The sequence below is a fragment of the Squalius cephalus genome, assembly GCF_949319135.1.
Source record: "Squalius cephalus genome assembly, chromosome: 6".
Classification (NCBI taxonomy): domain Eukaryota; kingdom Metazoa; phylum Chordata; class Actinopteri; order Cypriniformes; family Leuciscidae; genus Squalius; species Squalius cephalus.
In genome coordinates this window covers 5,460,238-5,478,140 of record NC_137127.1, presented here as the reverse complement: position 1 = coordinate 5,478,140, position 17,903 = coordinate 5,460,238, and the positions used below count along the sequence as shown (strand labels likewise).

General features: G+C 39.3%; 1 protein-coding gene across 3 annotated transcripts; it reads right to left on the bottom strand.

The window, feature by feature from the left end:
- Nucleotides 1–1,100: 1,100 nt before the first annotated feature.
- Nucleotides 1,101–5,743, bottom strand: fosb (FBJ murine osteosarcoma viral oncogene homolog B). Of its 3 annotated transcripts, none has more exons than XM_079874626.1 (6): nucleotides 5,487–5,743; nucleotides 5,157–5,344; nucleotides 3,192–3,524; nucleotides 3,003–3,110; nucleotides 2,243–2,614; nucleotides 1,101–1,383 (listed from the first exon to the last, which is right to left on the bottom strand). In XM_079874626.1, exons 1-6 carry the CDS (start codon nucleotides 5,548–5,550, stop codon nucleotides 1,330–1,332), a joined length of 1,119 nt encoding a protein of 372 aa, XP_079730752.1. In that variant the 5' UTR covers nucleotides 5,551–5,743; the 3' UTR covers nucleotides 1,101–1,329. The 3 variants fall into 3 exon arrangements, with proteins under 3 accessions (XP_079730752.1, XP_079730751.1, XP_079730750.1); XM_079874625.1 differs by having other exon boundaries at nucleotides 1,101–2,103; nucleotides 5,487–5,701; XM_079874624.1 differs by having other exon boundaries at nucleotides 1,101–2,614.
- Nucleotides 5,744–17,903: the final 12,160 nt, after the last annotated feature.

Sequence of the window (17,903 nt, the reverse complement as noted above, 5' to 3'; positions counted from 1 at the left end):
AAACCTGTGATACATATACGTGCACCACAGTTTCAATACAGTCATCATACATATTACACGTTTCCAATGAAAGGCAGTGACAATGCTTTTCATATTAAGGTAAAGCGGGGCTGTTATTGTTTATTATAATATATTTTTGTTCTTTTAGAAAAATATCTATATTTAAACCAAAACCAAGTGCATCAAGCTCTCCCTTCTGTCTTCATTGACAAAAATAACATTTTCTGAACATTCATATATTACATTACAATCATTGTGTATATATATACACTGAATATGTATATATATATGCATACATAATATATATTTATATATATATAGTTTTAGACATAAAAAAGGTTCATAGTGCACAACATGCCTTTTTAGTTGCCAACATGAGATAATTATGAAATAATAATAATAATAATAATAACCATAATAACAATATTCGTGATAACTGCAGAAAGACAACAGTAACAGAAGGAGCAGCAAAAAGCCCCACAAAATTCTTCCATTTGGCAGCAACGGCACAATCAAGAGCAAAAGAGAAAAAGCATCATGAAAAAAATAATAATAATAAAAAAAAAACAGTAACTCAAAACATCAAAAACATTCACAGGAAAGTAAACAGTTCATATTCAAAAGCACATCCCGTCCTTTAGGTAGGTCACCGTTACGTGTTCCTTCCCTCTGCTGCCGACATTTGTGCTTTTTCCATTTTAACAACAACAACAACAACAATAAGAACAAGAACAACCCCCTAAAGAAAGAAATCAACTGGACATGTAGTCCTCTGTGGCTTCCATTCACAATCAAAGCCTAGAGGCCTCAACTCAAGGACAATGTCAAGGACTTTTAGAAGCACAGAGGCCACTCATCCAAAACCAAGAGGTTGTCCTTTTTTTTCTCTTTATTTTTTGTTTTGTTTTGGGTCAACTCATTATAATGCTCTTCAAACCCAGAGTGTAGATCCACTCTCATACAAGCCGCTTTTAAGATAATACTATGGTTGAAAACACAGAATGAAACCCCAAGAAAGGGGAAAGGGGCGTAACACGGTGTGAAAGCTTGACCAATGCGAATACTCTCATCATCTCATACCTCCAGATCCTCTGTCGGCCTTGCTGAGGTCTAGCTAGTGTGTTTGCTTTCCTCCGCTCATCCCAAATCAAATCCTCAGCGCTGAGGAGGAGTAAAGAGTCCCGTTCCTTTAGCCTGTGTGGTGGCATCTGAGACGGCATTTGATCTGCGCGCGGTGGCTGGTTCGTTTAGTTGTCCGCTCATTGTGAAGTTCCTCTGTGGGCCGGTCCGTGCGAGGGGGGGGGGGAGGTTTGTGGTGTCGGATGGCGCTCACTCAAGGATCCATGGGTTTTCAGGGTCCAACGGACTCTCGGGGGCTGAAGGCTTCAGTGAGAACCAGAGGTACATAAAGACAGGAGAGAGGAGAAACAGATGTGGAGATGGACAACGGAGGGAGAAAAAAAAGAGAGATAGCTAGGTAGGTAGAGTGTGTGGTCATGTTCTTTTGTCATAGGAAGACGTCAGACGAGGTGTGGATGAACTGGATGGAGACAGAAAGGGTAGCAAGGTAGCCCAAAACAAAACCCACAAAGCAATTCTGTACCCCCACGTTTTTTTTTTTTTTGCTTAGACAAATACACAGCAGGCACCAGGCGTGAAGAGAGAGAAGGAGGGAGATGGTGCACCAATGTAAGCTGGAGCGAGAAAAAGATAAAAGATGTGCTTGCATTGATATGTGTCAAACGGATTTAAATGTCTATGACAATTTAAGTGTGTGTGTGAGTGTGTGTGTGTGTGGGCTACTGACTCATCTTGATATTAAGCCTGAATTCATTGTGAATTAATATACACTTACATCATCTGATGAAGTCACTCAGACACTAACGCATCTGGGCCTCGCAGGGCTTAACTGTGAACGATCAATGCGATGTCTGAGAGGTGTCATGGTGGACGTTTGAATGTGTATGTACATATGTGGTGCTGTCGATAGGCAAGCAGAGATGCAGAGCTCTCAGAGCGCAAGAAGCGAGGGTGAGTTCAGGGAATCAGACGACTGATCGCTGCTGCTGGTTCGCTGGTTAGCGCTGGCCCCGCAGGCTCCCTCTGGGTAGGTGAACACAAATGAAGATGTGTATGAGGGGATGTAGCTGCCGGCGTCAGGGTTACCGCCACCGTCGGCAACAAGACACGGGCCGTCCGGCGCCGGCTGGCCCTGCCCATAGAAAGAACTAGAAAAGGCTACCTCCTGCATCATCCCTGGCTGCTGTTGTTGTGCTGGGGCCGGCTGTGTCTGCGTGGGCTGTGAAACCGGGATGTGCTGTTGCTGCTGCTGCTGTTGGTGGTGGTGTTGCTGTTGGTGGTGGTGGTGGTGGTGGTGGGACGAGTAGGCGGGCGGCAGGTAGAAAGAGTCCTCCTTCACAGTCAAACCCACCACGGAGACAGAAGGCGCCTGTGGGGACGTCTGCGGCAGCGGAGCGGGGGGCTGGTCCTGATAGGGCATTTTGCAACCGGGCTGGTGGGCGACCAGGACGAACTCCAGACGCTCCTTCTCCTTCTGCAGCTCGGATATTTCCGCCTCTAGCTCGGCCTTCTCCTCCTCCAAAATGTCTGTCTCCTTATGTTGGAGAGACAAGAGGAGGGACACAAGGGGACAGAGAATTATATGATCACATGAAATGAGCACAAAAACAAGGCTTTCCTTAAAGCACTGCTTCAAAGTGCGTGTTGCTATAGTTTCAGAGAGCAACAACACAAATAAACTTTATTTTCTTAATTGCGAAATTGCTAAACTCTGTTCCCACAGTATAATTACGGCGGGTTTATATGCTAGCCCTTTCAAATTACAATGCACATGTGCGTTGGGATCATTTACAAACTATCATTGTGAAGAGCAGAATGGCATGTTATGAATCCAGTAATTATGATGCCTGTTATCATGGATCAAATATTGTGTAAGATGTAATGTAACAAGTGTAATTATATGTGAGTACAGCATCGCTCACCGACTGTAACCTGTCTGTGAGCTCACGCCGTCGGTTCCTACACTTAGCGGCGGCCAGTTTATTTCTCTCTCGTCTCACACGTCTTTTCTCCTCCTCCTCAGGGGTCAGCTGGAAACAGAACAAATTCAGTATCTTGTTTTAGGCTTTTCGAATCAAACGACTAGCCGTGCCGTCGTGGTCCCCACTCACCGCTTCATCCCGCGCACGACGGCGGCTCCGAGACTGCCGCACCGGGCCAGGAGTATCCGAGCTTGGTGGGGTGAAGCTTCCCGGAGATGAAAAGCTCGGGCCTGGGAGGTCGTAAGGATCCAAGGCAACGGGCTGTGTCATGGTGCTGGAGCCCGAGCCGCTTTGCCCCGGGGCCATGGAGGAGATGAGAGTGGGCTGCACCATCCACTGCAGATCCTGGCTGGTGGTGATGGCCGTCACTGTGGGTACAAATGAGCTGGGCATGTCCACCCCTGCCCCGGTGCCGGTCGACCCTCCACCCAACGCTACCCCGCCAGTGGCTGATACACACTCCTGGAATCAGAAGAAATGAGCAGCATAAAACTATGGGCCTCACCAACTTGGCATCCACAGGATTAATATTGTTAACTAAAACATAAAAAAATTAAACAAATTGAATGTTAACTGAAATACAATTATTTCAGCTAAGGCAACACTTTCGCATATTCATTTAGTTTAACTTGAAATGCTAAAATAACTAAAATGGGTTACACTTTATTTTAAGTTGTCAATGTTACAGTGTAGTAATATTAATTAACTACATGTACTTACTATAGGGTTAGGGTTTGTTTTAGGGTTAATTGCATGTAATTACGCATATGTAAAATACACTGTAAAATAAAGTGTTTCCCTAAAATGAACATTTATACAAACTACACTGTAGAAATACTTTTTCGAAGTTGGGAATGCAACAAAGATTATTGCAGTATGTTTTACAGGAAAATACTATTTCAATCGTTCCACTTCAAAATGTAAACTTTAATTCAATGTGTTACTTGCAGTTCCTTTGTAAATAATTGTAAAATTTACTAGCAATTTCCGAGTGAAAACGAAAATAGTTTCTACGCCAATTTTCCATTGTAGGCTAAATATGGAGAAAAAAAAAACGATTTTTTCCCTAAATAGAAAAATGAAGTCTAATTCAAAATATTAACAAAAACTATAATGGAATATCAATGATATGAAAATAACACTGCGGTAAAGCTAGATTTCCCAGTGCCTCCATATAAAGATAACAGACTAAACATTATGTTAATAGAATCAAACAAACATTTTTTTTTAAAAACATGGATCCTTATCAGAGCTTTCTGTTTTGTGAGAAAGAGTTCCAGTGACTATTTAGCCATTTAATAAATGATCTGTGCACGACTATTAAAGGGATAGTTCGTTCAAAAATGAAAATTGTGTCATCATTTACTCACCCTCATGAACACAGAAGTCAATGGCTACTGTCAAATACATTCTTAAAAAAAAAAATCTTCTTCTGTGTTCACCAAGAAGAAAGAAACTCATACAGGTTTAGAACAACATGAGAGTGAGTAAATGATGACACAGTTTTCATTTTTGGGTGAACTATCTCTTTAAAAGATATTTAGGAGGCAAAACTATATTAGTACGGTTTCTTATTTCAGTGATGCCAGTTGCGAGTCCAAGTTTCATTAATATTCATATGAAAGCGTGTTAGGCAGAGCGTGCGCAGTGTGACGCAGCCAATCAGCGGCCTAGAGTCGCCCTCCCGTGCCTGTTCCTCCGCCCCCGTCACACCCCCGGTGTTCCCCTTAGCAACCCAACGTAACACTCCAAAATAGAACGCATTGACGTCACGCAGCAGAGCAGTAGCAGCGAGCGCGAGGCGGAGCTTCGAATGCGCGAGTCGGAGAGTTCCACGGTTTGTCATCTGTTTCTCGGCGTGCTGCTGTAAACCCACCACGTTGCTACCGGCCTGATTCCGCGCGCATGCTGACATGTCAGAATTCTATTCAATTCTATTCCGACTTTACACATCTAAACACACGCAAAATAAATCAAATGCATAGCCTTTGCAGCTTCACTCAGACACGAAACTCGCAGCGACCGTGCTGTTTAGCAAAAACAATTCTTTGTAGCTACACGATGTTTTAAATGCGTTTAAATACTGTGACTTACTTGCGGTGCGCTGGTGGTGGGCGGACTCCCGAAGGATTCCACGGAAGACAGGTACTGAGATTCAAGAGAAGGAGATGAGCTTCCACGGGAGCCGGTGTCGGGGTCTCCGGGGAACCCCTGATACATCTCCCCGGTGGAGCCGAAAGAAGCCGAAACACCTAGCGTGCCCGGTGAGAACGGGTAGTCACCTGTCACGCAACACAAGACACACCTGAAGCGTTTTGCCAGGGCATTAACTATTTGCTTTTGTAAACCGTAATGCACTATAAAAGCGAAACCGGGTGCGTTGTATTTAAATATGTTTTATCAGCCTATATTAAAGTCACCTACCGTAACCAGTTTTATTTTGAGTCTTCGTGAAGATGCCCTTGGTCTCTTTCCAAAATAGTTGCATTAAGACATCAATCCAGTTCCCTGCTGGAGGAAACTTCTATATTCCAATCGCTCCTTGGATAACACTTCCCAGGTCTTGGTACAATCCGTGAAATGTGCATTTATAAATCCATAAAAAATAATCCGGCATGTGTTTATATTAGAAACGGGAGTAGAAAGTGTGCGGTGTTTCGGCAGCAGCGAAGCGCTCTTGTGAATGAAGCCTGAGAACGCATTGTAAAGTAGGGAGTCCTGGCTCCTCCTCTTACTGGTGTTCCGCTGACGTAGATGCCCATATATGGTCTAAAAGCACTGTTTTTGTTTTCGGTATCTAAGCAATATGACGTGTAAGGGATTCCCTCACCCACAGAAAGAGACGAGAAGAGCTCGCGGTCAAGAATAGGTAGGTTTACTATTACTTCCACAAGATATTTTTAAGTGTTACATGGTTTTCACGGACAATATTTAGAAACGACACGGTTTGCACATATTTTGCCTAAAAATGCGTTATGTTTAACTGTAGCTTTATGTCATTTATATGTCACTATATCAGCTCTAAATAAACCATTTTCTCTCCTAAATTACTTCACCTGTTTTCTCTCCTACATTATTGGCCTAACATGCTTTATGTTTAAATGTAGCTTTATGTCATTTATATATCAGGTTTCTCTCCTAAATTATTTTACTATACACTGTATATTTAAATTACACTTAAAAAGTAGACTAATATTAATCATTAAAATATTAAAGACAAGAGATCGGAACAGAATAATAAAACAAATTTAAAAACCTTGTTTCTGTTTAGAGCTATGAAAACTACACACTGTACAAAAATTTAATTTTATAGTGTAATATCATTTAATAGTTACAATAATTTGCCATGTCTACTCGATTTTAGTCCGTTTTTATTTTGCATGTTTTAACTTTGGCACAACATTTACTTAGTTGAATTAACAGTTGAATTTAAGTTTTTCAGTTTAATATTATTTATAGTGCATATATGTATATGTGTGTGTGTTTATATATACAGTAGGCCTATATATATATATATAGCCTACACACACTGTAAAAAAAAGCTGCTGCTTTAAATTTTTAAGTACAGTCAACTTGGATGTTTAAGTCATTTCAACTTACATTACATACTGACTCAAAAAAGATGTGCATATGCATATGGCACACCTATATAAAACACCTGAGCAATTGTAAAGCTAATTTAAGAAGGATATTTCGCTGAGGTAAGCAGTAGCACACGAGGGAAACCCTCTTTCAGCTGTTTTGACTCACTTGTAAACTTCTCAGCGACACGCCCCGCGGATTCCCCGATACACTGGATCTTCACTCGCTGCTAACAGTCTTGAGAACCGGTCGGTGCAGTGATTTACATTGCCTGTTTTCTGTTGTGGGTAAGTGTGGGAACTATATGCATCTATCTCTTTGTTATTATCATGTTATATAAATATGTTATAATCACAGTGGTTATATTCAATGACATCCTAGTTTTAAGACAGTCTCTATATGCTTAAAATGATAATGCACGGCGATCAGTGGGATCTGTCAGGATTGTTCAGCAAACAAAGCGCTCATTATTATGCGCCATTTACTAGAAGCATGTAGTACAAGTTCCAGGCCGGGCAGTGGGATGTAGTGACGGAAGTCATAGTGAGTGTCACATAGGCTACTGTCACATTTCACTTCATGTAGGAACAAAGGTGATTCATTGCTCTGTGTGCAGGGAAACGAGCGTGGCTTATTAATAAGGTAGCCTTACTCAAATAAACGCGGTATAATATGCAAGGTAAAACGGTGTACCAACCAATACCTTAGGCTATATCTCGACGGTGGGCAAGGAAAGGAAGGGTGGGGAAAACAACAATTAGTCAGCAGCTCTTGAGCGTCACCGGCGGAGAACGCCGTGTCCTGTGCTAGACGTTATAACGACCGAACAAGAGTGACTAATGCGGAGTAGGATACTTCAAACATTTTACCAAAATCCGTCAGATCCACGTTAAAGCGTCAGAGAAATTATATGTGGGATGTTTAAAGATGAACTAGATAAGGAGACGCATCTATAGCGTTAAAACAGTGTGACAGGTGCTTTAGGCGGCCCGTTAATGCAAATAACATGTTAGTTTGATAACTTGGAAAATTTGAGACTTAGCTGTGAGTGAGATGAAAAGTCATCATTTAAATTACTCACCAAACCCTTTCCCCCGTTTTTCTGTGGACCACAGAATGTGATGTTAGACAGGAAAACAGTCACCATTCATTTTCATTGTAGTGAAAGTGAATGCATTCTGGAAATGCTGGGTTGTTTCGACGGGCAAATATGGACTTTAAATTAGATTTTAAACCCCAAAATGTATATATATATATATATTACCGTTGAAACAACCGGGCATTTTTCAGAATGCATTCACTTTCACTACAATAAAAATGAATGGTGACTGTTATCGTGTCTAACATTGTGGTGTCTGAGGCTCACAGTCACTTGTTTAACAAGCGAAATAAATTCATTAACACTAACGTATTTTAGTTTAACAATCAAAATAAATGCATACTGTGTTGGAACGACACAAGTAAATTGTGATTTTTCATTTTGAGTGAACTGTCTCTTTAAATTCCGTTGATCTGCATTACAACATTTCCATTCCAGTCAGGAAACGTACAGACCGAGGGAAACAATACGATAATAATAAACAAACTCCTGTTAACCGTCTCACATTCTATGGTTTAATGCAAAACCAAGTAAACGGATTCTTTAAAGCAAACAATCCCGCGACGTTTACAACCAAACCTGCGTATGTATACAACGTCTCGTCGCCGAGGAAACGGCGTTCCCGCGCGTCTGACGCAAGGACGTCACGACGATTGGTTCTTTTTTGTTTTTGCTGCGTAGCAACCGGTTTCCGCGGTAACCCTTAAAGGGGCGGCACAGCCACACACACAGTGGTTAAACTGTGAGAGTTTTGCCTGTGGGAAAGCGCGCTTTCAGTTGTGTGTGTGTGTGTTTACATTCTTGTGACTTTTACAAGATATTAAAAGGCGCATAGTTACATGTTTTAGTTTATTATGAGTAGACCACACGTAGGCTTTTTTTAGTCGTCGTTTATTTTTGTAGTTAGTCCCATTAGCTGTAGCTAGCGTGCTAATCTTTTTCTTTTTTTAGCTAGCGTGCTAATCGTCCCGTCTACATAACCGTGCAACTGTTGCATGCAGACGGATAGTAGCTGTCATGTTAGTAACAAAATTAATGATTTCAAAACCTAGTTTGCCTGTTATAGTCCACAATAAGTCATACTTTTTGGATCTTTTACACAATTTATGCCAACTATGTTTATGTCTGTTGAGTAACTCTAGGTTTGCATAAACACAAAAGACTGTGGCTGGTGGCTATTTTACTTTACTACATGGATCAGGCATCTTTTAAGTAGTTGATATTCTATAAAACAACAAGCCATCGATATTAAATAAGGTTTAATGTTTTTAGATCTAGATATGCACAATAGTTACTTGCATTGATATTCTTAACTAAAACAAAACTTAGTTTTTTAATAATTGAAACATGTTGCTTACACAGCAGGAAATCCAGGTGTAACTGGTTTAATTCAATGCACAAACTATTGGCTGAACTTATCATCATATTTTTGATTAAGACATTATTAATGTCCTCTTATTACTGTAATTAACTCAGTTTAATATACAATTTAAATTTAATTGAAATGTAATGCACTGCTCTTTGTACATCAAGCATTCTTTAATCTGTTATCAAAGTTATCTTTGATTTGTTATTATGAACATCACTGATTTAAGAGGTGCAGTCTCCACAGTAAATCAACTGGACAAACCCACAAAACCAGAAAGTGGATGAACTACAACAGAATATTAATAAAAAATTCAGTTAATGCATTGACAGTCTAGCTGTTCCAAAGACAGAAGCTGTGGTGTGAAGTACAAAAAAAATGACTCAGAATTGATTGACACTGCAAGTCATTAAAGCTCTAGTAAAAGACTGTGATGATATGGAAGTGTAAAAAAATCTCAATCTCTAGAACAAGACTAAAACAGGCCGCCAACATTTAGTGTGTTCTATACATGTGTATAAGGCTATTTTTACTGTATTTTTGAATTGTTTTAATGTTAATTTTTTTATTAATATTTTTTTTTAATATATAAATAGCTTGTGCACCTATGCTATATTAGAAGTTTGCTCCTTTTTAAAGTTTTTATCAAACGTATCAGCGGTTTTAAACATGCTGTATAAATAAAAATGTGTTTCTCTCTTAGTTAAGTAAGTTAACCCAAGAGATATAAGCATGTCATTTATCGTGCTGATTTGTCCTGTAGAACAAATGTTTCGGCACATGTTTTGTTGTTTCTATACGTGACTACAGTTGCTGCAGTTTGTGAGTTACTGGCAGAACAATGAATAGGAAAATATGTTTATTTGCATTTCAGTTCGAACAGCCCAACTGCGCTCCCGGGTCTTGGGTGTTCTCATGCATTCATTTGGCTTTATGCAAAAATAAAGCTTAGTTGTCCTGTTTTGTCATTACTTAAGAGCCATATTGTCTGCCTTGTTTTTTTTAATTAACCCTTGCCATCTTGCTCCAAAAAAAAAAAGTTCCATAATGCAGGGGAGGGCCGTGTGTTTTGTTTTCTCTCTGTGTTTTTCTCTCTCCGCTCTTTGTACAACTTGAACCCCTGCATCAATCACGAGAGTGTCTTGTTTCCTGGAGAGGCGGGACATGTTTGCCTGGTTCCCTGCCCAAAATATTTGTAACCAGGCAACAGCAAGGCCCATCCCACAATAGCTCTGTGTTGTTGACACCCATCTTGGCATGCTCACCCTAACAGCGTTGCATAACCTCTTTCTCTAACTTCCCAATGAGCCGAAACGGTCTCATAATACTCTGTGCATTCTCGAAGAAACCTGCACAACAGTGTGCTATTGCATTTTATACATCTATGGTTATTGCCCTGGACCTTCGTTTACTTTCTGGGTTTAGACGACTGTGTTTGCACAGACGGACGGAGTTGCAGAGAACCGGAACATCTGCAGCTGAACTGAAACTGACTGTCTGCTGCTGTATCCTCCATTAACACAGGCTTCCCTGCAGACATGTTGTGAAGTTAAGAAAACAATACTTGCATTGAAGCATAAAGTACAGTGAGTGCAATGCTAATGTGTTAGGAAATAGTCTCTGTTGTGAAGATGAGCTTAAATCTTAAAATCACCCGACTGATAAACCTCCCTGGCTGGTTTTAGAGCAGTGGTTCTCAATCTTTTTAACCCACAAGGACCTTTTTCACATTTCCGGGGTTCCCAGAAGCGGAAGTCGTCGTAGTTGGGTAAACTTCTATAATGGTGAGATTTCCCATTTGCTCCAATAGCAAAGGATGAAATGCATGATAGCTTTTCCACGACTTTCGAAAAAAGGGAATAAATATCGAGAGATTGTTCGGCCAGAAGAGAGAATTATGAGAAATTTGCTGTCACTCTATTAGCCATCGTATTATAAACACCCTTGAAGCAGTGTTCATTAGGGCCCAAGCCCTGAAAGGGCGAAGGCCCTATTGTTTTCGGTAGGATTATTTATTATTATTATTATTATTATTATTTTTCTGTCAACCTTTCGGGCACTTTTGAGACCCTTAACGTGCTCGAAAACTCTTGAAACTTTGCACACGGGTCAGAACCCGCGGCCATCAGGGCCGGGCTGAAGCTGGTACCCGGGCGTGGCAGGGGGGCTCGACAGCGCCCCCTTGAACGGGGTCCGAAAACTTGGTCCATAAATCAGACACGCTTGCATGTAATAATATGAAACTCGGTACACATATAGATCTCATCGGGCCGAACAACTTTCGTACTTTTACTTTTTACGCCAGCCCAACAGGAAGTCGGCTATTATGGGTTGTTTTGAAATGCATGCTGTGGAATTTAATGTACTCCTCCTAGAGAATTCATCCAATCGCCTCCAATCTCGGTCAGCATGAAGTCAAGACATTGAGGATGCTAAATTGCGGACGGATTTTTGATATCTCGAACGGTTTGGCCGTGGCAAGGAAACGAATTTATGGCGAATAAGGGACACAGGAAGTGTGTTATAACTTCAGCATACATTATCTGATCTTGATGAAACTTCAGCAGTGTGTTCGTTGTAAGAGGCCGAACTGCGGACGGATTTTTGATATCTCGAACGGTTTGGCTGTGGCGAGGAAACAAATTAATGGCGAGAAAAGAGAAACACGAAGTGTTATAACTAATGCATACATTAACTGATCTTGATGAAACTTCAGCAGTTTGTTCATGGTAAGAGGCCTATCAGATGGATGTAACTATTGTGTGTCAAAGTTAAAGCGCCACCAACTGGCAGCAGGAAATGTGTCACTTTCAAAATGCTTTTGACAAAAGTGGGGGGGGTCGTTTTACCTACAGTAGCACAACTCAGTACGTATGTTGATCTCATCGACCCGGACAACTTTCTAATTTAAAGTCATTAGCTCCGACCATCAGGAAGTCAGATATTTTGGTTTGAATGTGGATTTGTTGCAAAATCAGCCTCCAAAAGGCACTAAAAGCCTCAAATCTTCTAAAAATGTAATTTTATACCATTTATTTCTATATAAAAGTATACAAATATCACAACTAAACCCATTTTATTCTGTTTTTAAAAAGAATTTTATTCTAATTTTATTCTAAATTTTAAAACAGTAAAGTAAAAAAAAAATTCAAGTCATACATAGGGCTATACTGCCCTCTAGTGTCCAAAAGGACATCAAAATAATATATAAAACTTTTTACCAGCTAGGCCAATAATGTATTTAAATATACATTTATTAGGTATGTGTCTGAGGATATTTTCCCACCGGTTAATCGACGTGTGTGACACGAGCGGGTGCTTTTAAATCGCTAATATAAAAGTGAAAGAAAAATACGGACGTCCGCACGGACATTTATAATGGTGCACACACAAATCACACACACGTTGGAAAGAATTATGCTTTTAAACAACACTAAACCGCCATTAGATGTCGCCAAGTGACCGTCTTAATGAGCGAGTCATTGATTCATTCGTTCAAACGATTCGTAATCCATAAACATATACAGATCCATAAACATGGATCCATAAACATCCAATCCATAAACATAAACAGATGTTTATGGATTGATCATTCAATCTTTGAGTCAACCAATTCGTTCAAAATGCTGAATCATTCAGTTATGAGAAAACACGTTCCTGTGAGATCATGCGTTCTTCTGTGATCTTTGTTTAACTATTTTCGCTGCTGAAACAGAACAAAAACAGTCAATATTGTATCTAAAATGTAAATGACTTCATTTTAACTGTTAATATCCTGTTGTATGAAATCAATGTCACAGTTTCAATTGTGATTGTATTCAGGAAAAGTTAGGTACGGAGAGCGAGCGATTTCAATGAAATCAGAACTAAACCCATTTTATTCTTTTATTATTATTATTATTCAATTTAAGAATTATGTTTGAGTTTAAAAAAAGCCAGAATGTTTTAGTCCAAAAAATAAATAAATCATGCCATGGATTGCTTGAAATTTAATTTTTTTATTATATTTATTTTTTCGTTTTGGCTTTGTTTATAGTTTATTTTTTATTTTTTTATTCTTGTTCCGTTCTGAATGTCATTACATTTAAAGGATTTGTTGTGGAATATTTTGAGTGTATCATAAAATCAGAATATTCTCTCGATTTAGTGATCCCCTACTTATTATTATTATTATTTTTTCTTTGTTCTAATCAGGTCAGGCAAGTAAAATTATCTGTGTCTTGTCCCTTAAATTTATATATATATATATATATGTGTGTGTGTGTGTGTGTGTGTGTATATATATATATATATATATATATATATATATATATATATATATATATATATATATATATATATATATATATGTGTGTGTGTGTATGTATATATATATATATAAATATAAATATAGCTGCGAGCAGCGAAGGAGGGCCAAAGCCGGCGGTACCGCCACCCTGGCACCAGGATTGCGGTGCCACCGGCTTGGGCCCGTAATCGCTGCTCGCAGCTATATTTTTTTATTTTTTTTATTAACTGCCAAACACAAAGCGTTATAAATGGATAGTAAATTTATTATGAAAATATGAAAAACTTGGATTTGTGATGCTGATAACTGTGGAAATGCACAGTAAAGGGTCAACAATAATAATAGTTTTGTTTTCATTTCATTTTGTTTTATTTTTATTTAAAGACACTATGGCCTGGTTTTACAGACAGGGTTTAGATTAAGCCAAGATTTGGCCTTAGTTCAATTAGGACATTTAAGTGGCTTTTTATAAAACTGACTTAGAAAAAATTACTGTTGTGCATCTTGAGACAAAACAATGACTCTGACATAATAAGTTGCTTTCAGTTAAAACAACTCAAACATGCATTTTATTCTGAGACTAGTTTAAGCATTGTCTGTGACACCAAGGGTAGGAGTATCCATAGAAACTAACTTAATAATTATAATTAAAATAAGTTTCAGAATTCCAGAAGTTTTAAAAGCGGAATGTTCTTCATATTTAAAAAAAGGATTTAAAAAAAATAGTTTTTTTTACTCACAATTTATGCTCTGTAAAATATTTTAGAACTTAACATGTATATAATCCTGGTTCTTCAAAAAAAAAAAAAAAAAACCCAACAACTTTTGTTTAGGGTGTGAATTAGATCTTGATTTTTTGTTGTATTTTGCCTTATTTTAAATGATTTTAAGTTATCTTATGCCCCCCTTTAAAGTTTAGGGGTTTGTACACTGATCTAACTCTAAATCTAAATCAAAACCAGCTCAATTTAGGCTGGTTTATTTTCAAGGTGTACCTGTCCCCCAAGGTACAACCTACACTAACGTACCCCATAGGGCTTATTATTGGACCTCAAGGTACATATATGGGTCAAAAAGCATTAAAAGGTACATATATGTACCGTTTTTTTTAAAGGTTAAGGTACAATGTACAGCCCCAGTGACAAACCATTGTACCCCTAAAGGTACAATTATGTACTTTATTTTCTGAAAGAGTAGCATGTGGGAACTACGGTAATCGCTGATCTTTCACATTTTTCAACATGTTAAACATTTGGCGAAGTTGTCCCGTTTCCAGATTGGATTCTTTTGGATATCTACATATTATATAACATATTATCTTTATCCATCACACCCCATAAAGAAACGAGTCTCCTTTTTTTCTCCCTTTGCTTCTGTCTGGTAAATGGGGAAACTCTCAGTCGTGTCTGGAAACATCTGGAGGGGCAGACAGCATGAGGTCATTGCTCTACCTCCCCTGTGTTCTCATCGTCCGGGTTCGCCACGCGTGTACGTCTGGCTCCCAAAGAATGTGAGAGAGAAGCTGCGGAATTTAGAGTCACGTGATTCGCTCCCCTGCATCTATGTGCTTTTTTTTCCTGATAACTTGTTTAGACAAACTGGACTTTAAAGGAATAGTTCACTTAAAAATGAAAATTCTGTCATCATTTACTCACCCTCAAGTTGTTTCAAACAATTTCTTTCTTCTGCTGAACACAAAGAAAGATATTTTGAAGAACTGTCAGTTGATGGACCACATTGACTTCCATAGTAGCCTATACGGAAGTCAATGGGGTCCATCAACTGTATGGATGCAGAAGAAAGAAATTCATACAGGTTTGAAACAACTTGAGGGTGATTAAATGATGACAGAATGTTCATTTTTAAGTGAACTATCTCTTTAAATTGTTGCTTTAACAAATCCCATGTGGCTGAGGGCACAAAATAAGGCCAAAATAATTGGCCTACTGTTCTGTATTGGCATCTATGGTTCCATGAAGAACTTTTCACATCCACTTTCCATTGCACAACAGTTTCAAAACAATGGTTCTTTTAGGAACTGTTCTCTGAAAGCTTATTTGGGGAACACAACGGTTCTTCTATATGGCATTGCCGTGAAAACCCAGTTTTGGAGCCCTAATAGTTCTTCATAAACATCCTAAAAGTAACAGCGTGGTCTGGTCTGAGTGACCCTGACCAACACAATCAAATATTTTTGATTGCCCAATATTAGACCGCAGACCAGTGACGGGAGGTATGTGATTCTCCATTACATTCACAACTTCCCGTCAGGATTCCCATCTGAGTGTTCGAGGAAACTGTAAAGGAAAAGGAAACTGCGTGCCGACTTTGATAAACCCGCGGCACGATGGAATTTTTTTCCGCATTCAGAACAAAATCAGACCTCTGGAATGTGTTTTAGGAAATAAACACTGATAAGTGATTGAACAGAACCGTTTGTTTAAATAAATAAAAAGTTAAATCTGACGTGAACGTCACACCATAATTTAAATTCAACGTCGCCAATTGTCTGTCTAAATCCAGCTATCACTGTCATTCCATTGTGTAGAAGAACATGAATTGCCATTTTGTTCAATGCAAGACTGTGCAATCCGGCGGGCTCAAGCATTACAGAAATGCAATCAGTGGGTTTAGTATTCAGCAGCGTAGTGTGACTCAGACAGCGTAAACCTCAAGCGCGTCAAACATAGCCTACTTTCAGCAGGCCGCATGCCAGACAGAGAGACACAGCGCTGGTTTAGGGAGAGAGAGAGAGAGATTGTATCCTTTCTCTTCCACCTCTCTACATATCCATCAGTCTCCAGCAATTCTTTCTCTCAACCCCCACATTCTCTCCTGCTCTTCGCATCCGTCTCCCCCACTCCTCCAATGCTTATGCAACAGTTGCCCTATTTTAATGCGGGAGGTTGTGAGGGAAGAGAGATGGAAAGAGCAGGTGGGAGGCAATGATGGAGAAAGGAGGAAGGGGGGTCCAGGAGTGCTGTCTGAGAGCACTGCAAACGTCAGGTGAACGACAAATTGTCCCTTTCTGACTCCCCCGACCGCCCCACCCTCCCCCTCACCGCTCGCTCACCCGCAGTCGAGTCTAGACAAGCCTCGTTCTCAGAAACAATCGCGAGAGATTGCTGTGGGACTCTAAATAAAAAGGTTACTTTGAACTCGTATTATAATGAATGTCACTTAGGACTATGCTTGACAAAACTGGAAGGGAAAAATATTCAGTTTTAAATAGTTACATACTAATAAACATTCATGACCTCACACATCAGCTGTGGAAAACGGAAGTATGTTCACGTGAGAACCAATGAGATTCCTTCTCGCGTTACGCAGCACGTTTGAGCTTCAGCAAGAGTTTGTTCTCTTGCATCAAGCAGGTTCATTTGAGCTTCTGTTTATGTTCGCTGATCAGTGTTTATATGTGAATAAAAGCCTAAATTTAATCTGTTCATCATATAAAGCGATCAAGTCTCTTCAGAAAATTTGGATTAAACCTCATATAGTTTTAAAATCTCTTTATGAACTTTCAAAGTTCATACTTTCAAACTTTCATGAAGAGTCAAAGTAGTTGTGTAGCTGTCAATGGAGGGACAGAAAGCTCTCAGATTTCATTAAAAATATCTTCATTTGTGTTGATGAACGAAAGTCTTACTGGTTTGGAACAATATGAGGGTAATTAATGACAGAATTTCATTTTTGGGTGAACTAACTCTTTAAATGAAAAAACATCAAGACTATGGGAGGAAAAACAGACTTAAGAAACAGTCACATTTACCATTGCTCTGTGAAATTTCACAAAATCCAGTCAGTCCAATAGGAATCCGTCCAATCGGGAGTTTTGCGTAGGCAAAACATTTCCCTACACAGATTTCACTCATGGTCAAGTTGGCCATGTCAAATTGCCTCGTTGACCAACAGAAAGATGATTAGTTTGAAACAAAGTGATTTTGATGTGAGAAGTGCTTCATACATCTCTACACTATTGTCAATGGACCATTTTTTCCCTGTGAAAATTCACTAATGTGACTGCACCTTTAAAAGGATAGTTTACCCCCAAATCAAATCATTACTCCTGTATGTCTTGGTGTTTTTTTTTAATACATCTCCTCTTTTGTGTTCGTACAGGTTCGGAACGATATGAGGATGAATAAGTGGCAGAATTTTCATTTTTGGATAAACTTCTCCTTTAAGTAAGTAGTTTCCTCTCATTTGAAGAAACACCCAAGCTTGTTTGTCTATCAAAAGCTTAGTATCATCACAAATGTCTCCAAGAAGTGAAACACACCTTCATTTGAATTGCATTACTGCAGAGTGTGTGTTTGCATCTCCTGTGCATTTTGATGCAAAATCTGTGTTTGATATTTTAGAACTGCATATAATTTTGGTTTCTGTGCTCTGATTGGCTCAGACTTGTGCTGGGAGAAGAAAAGAGGGTGGTGTTGTCTTGAAAACAAGAGGGGTGCGAGTGAGATGAGTGAACAGCACTGTGCAGAAAACCACCTCTGGCAT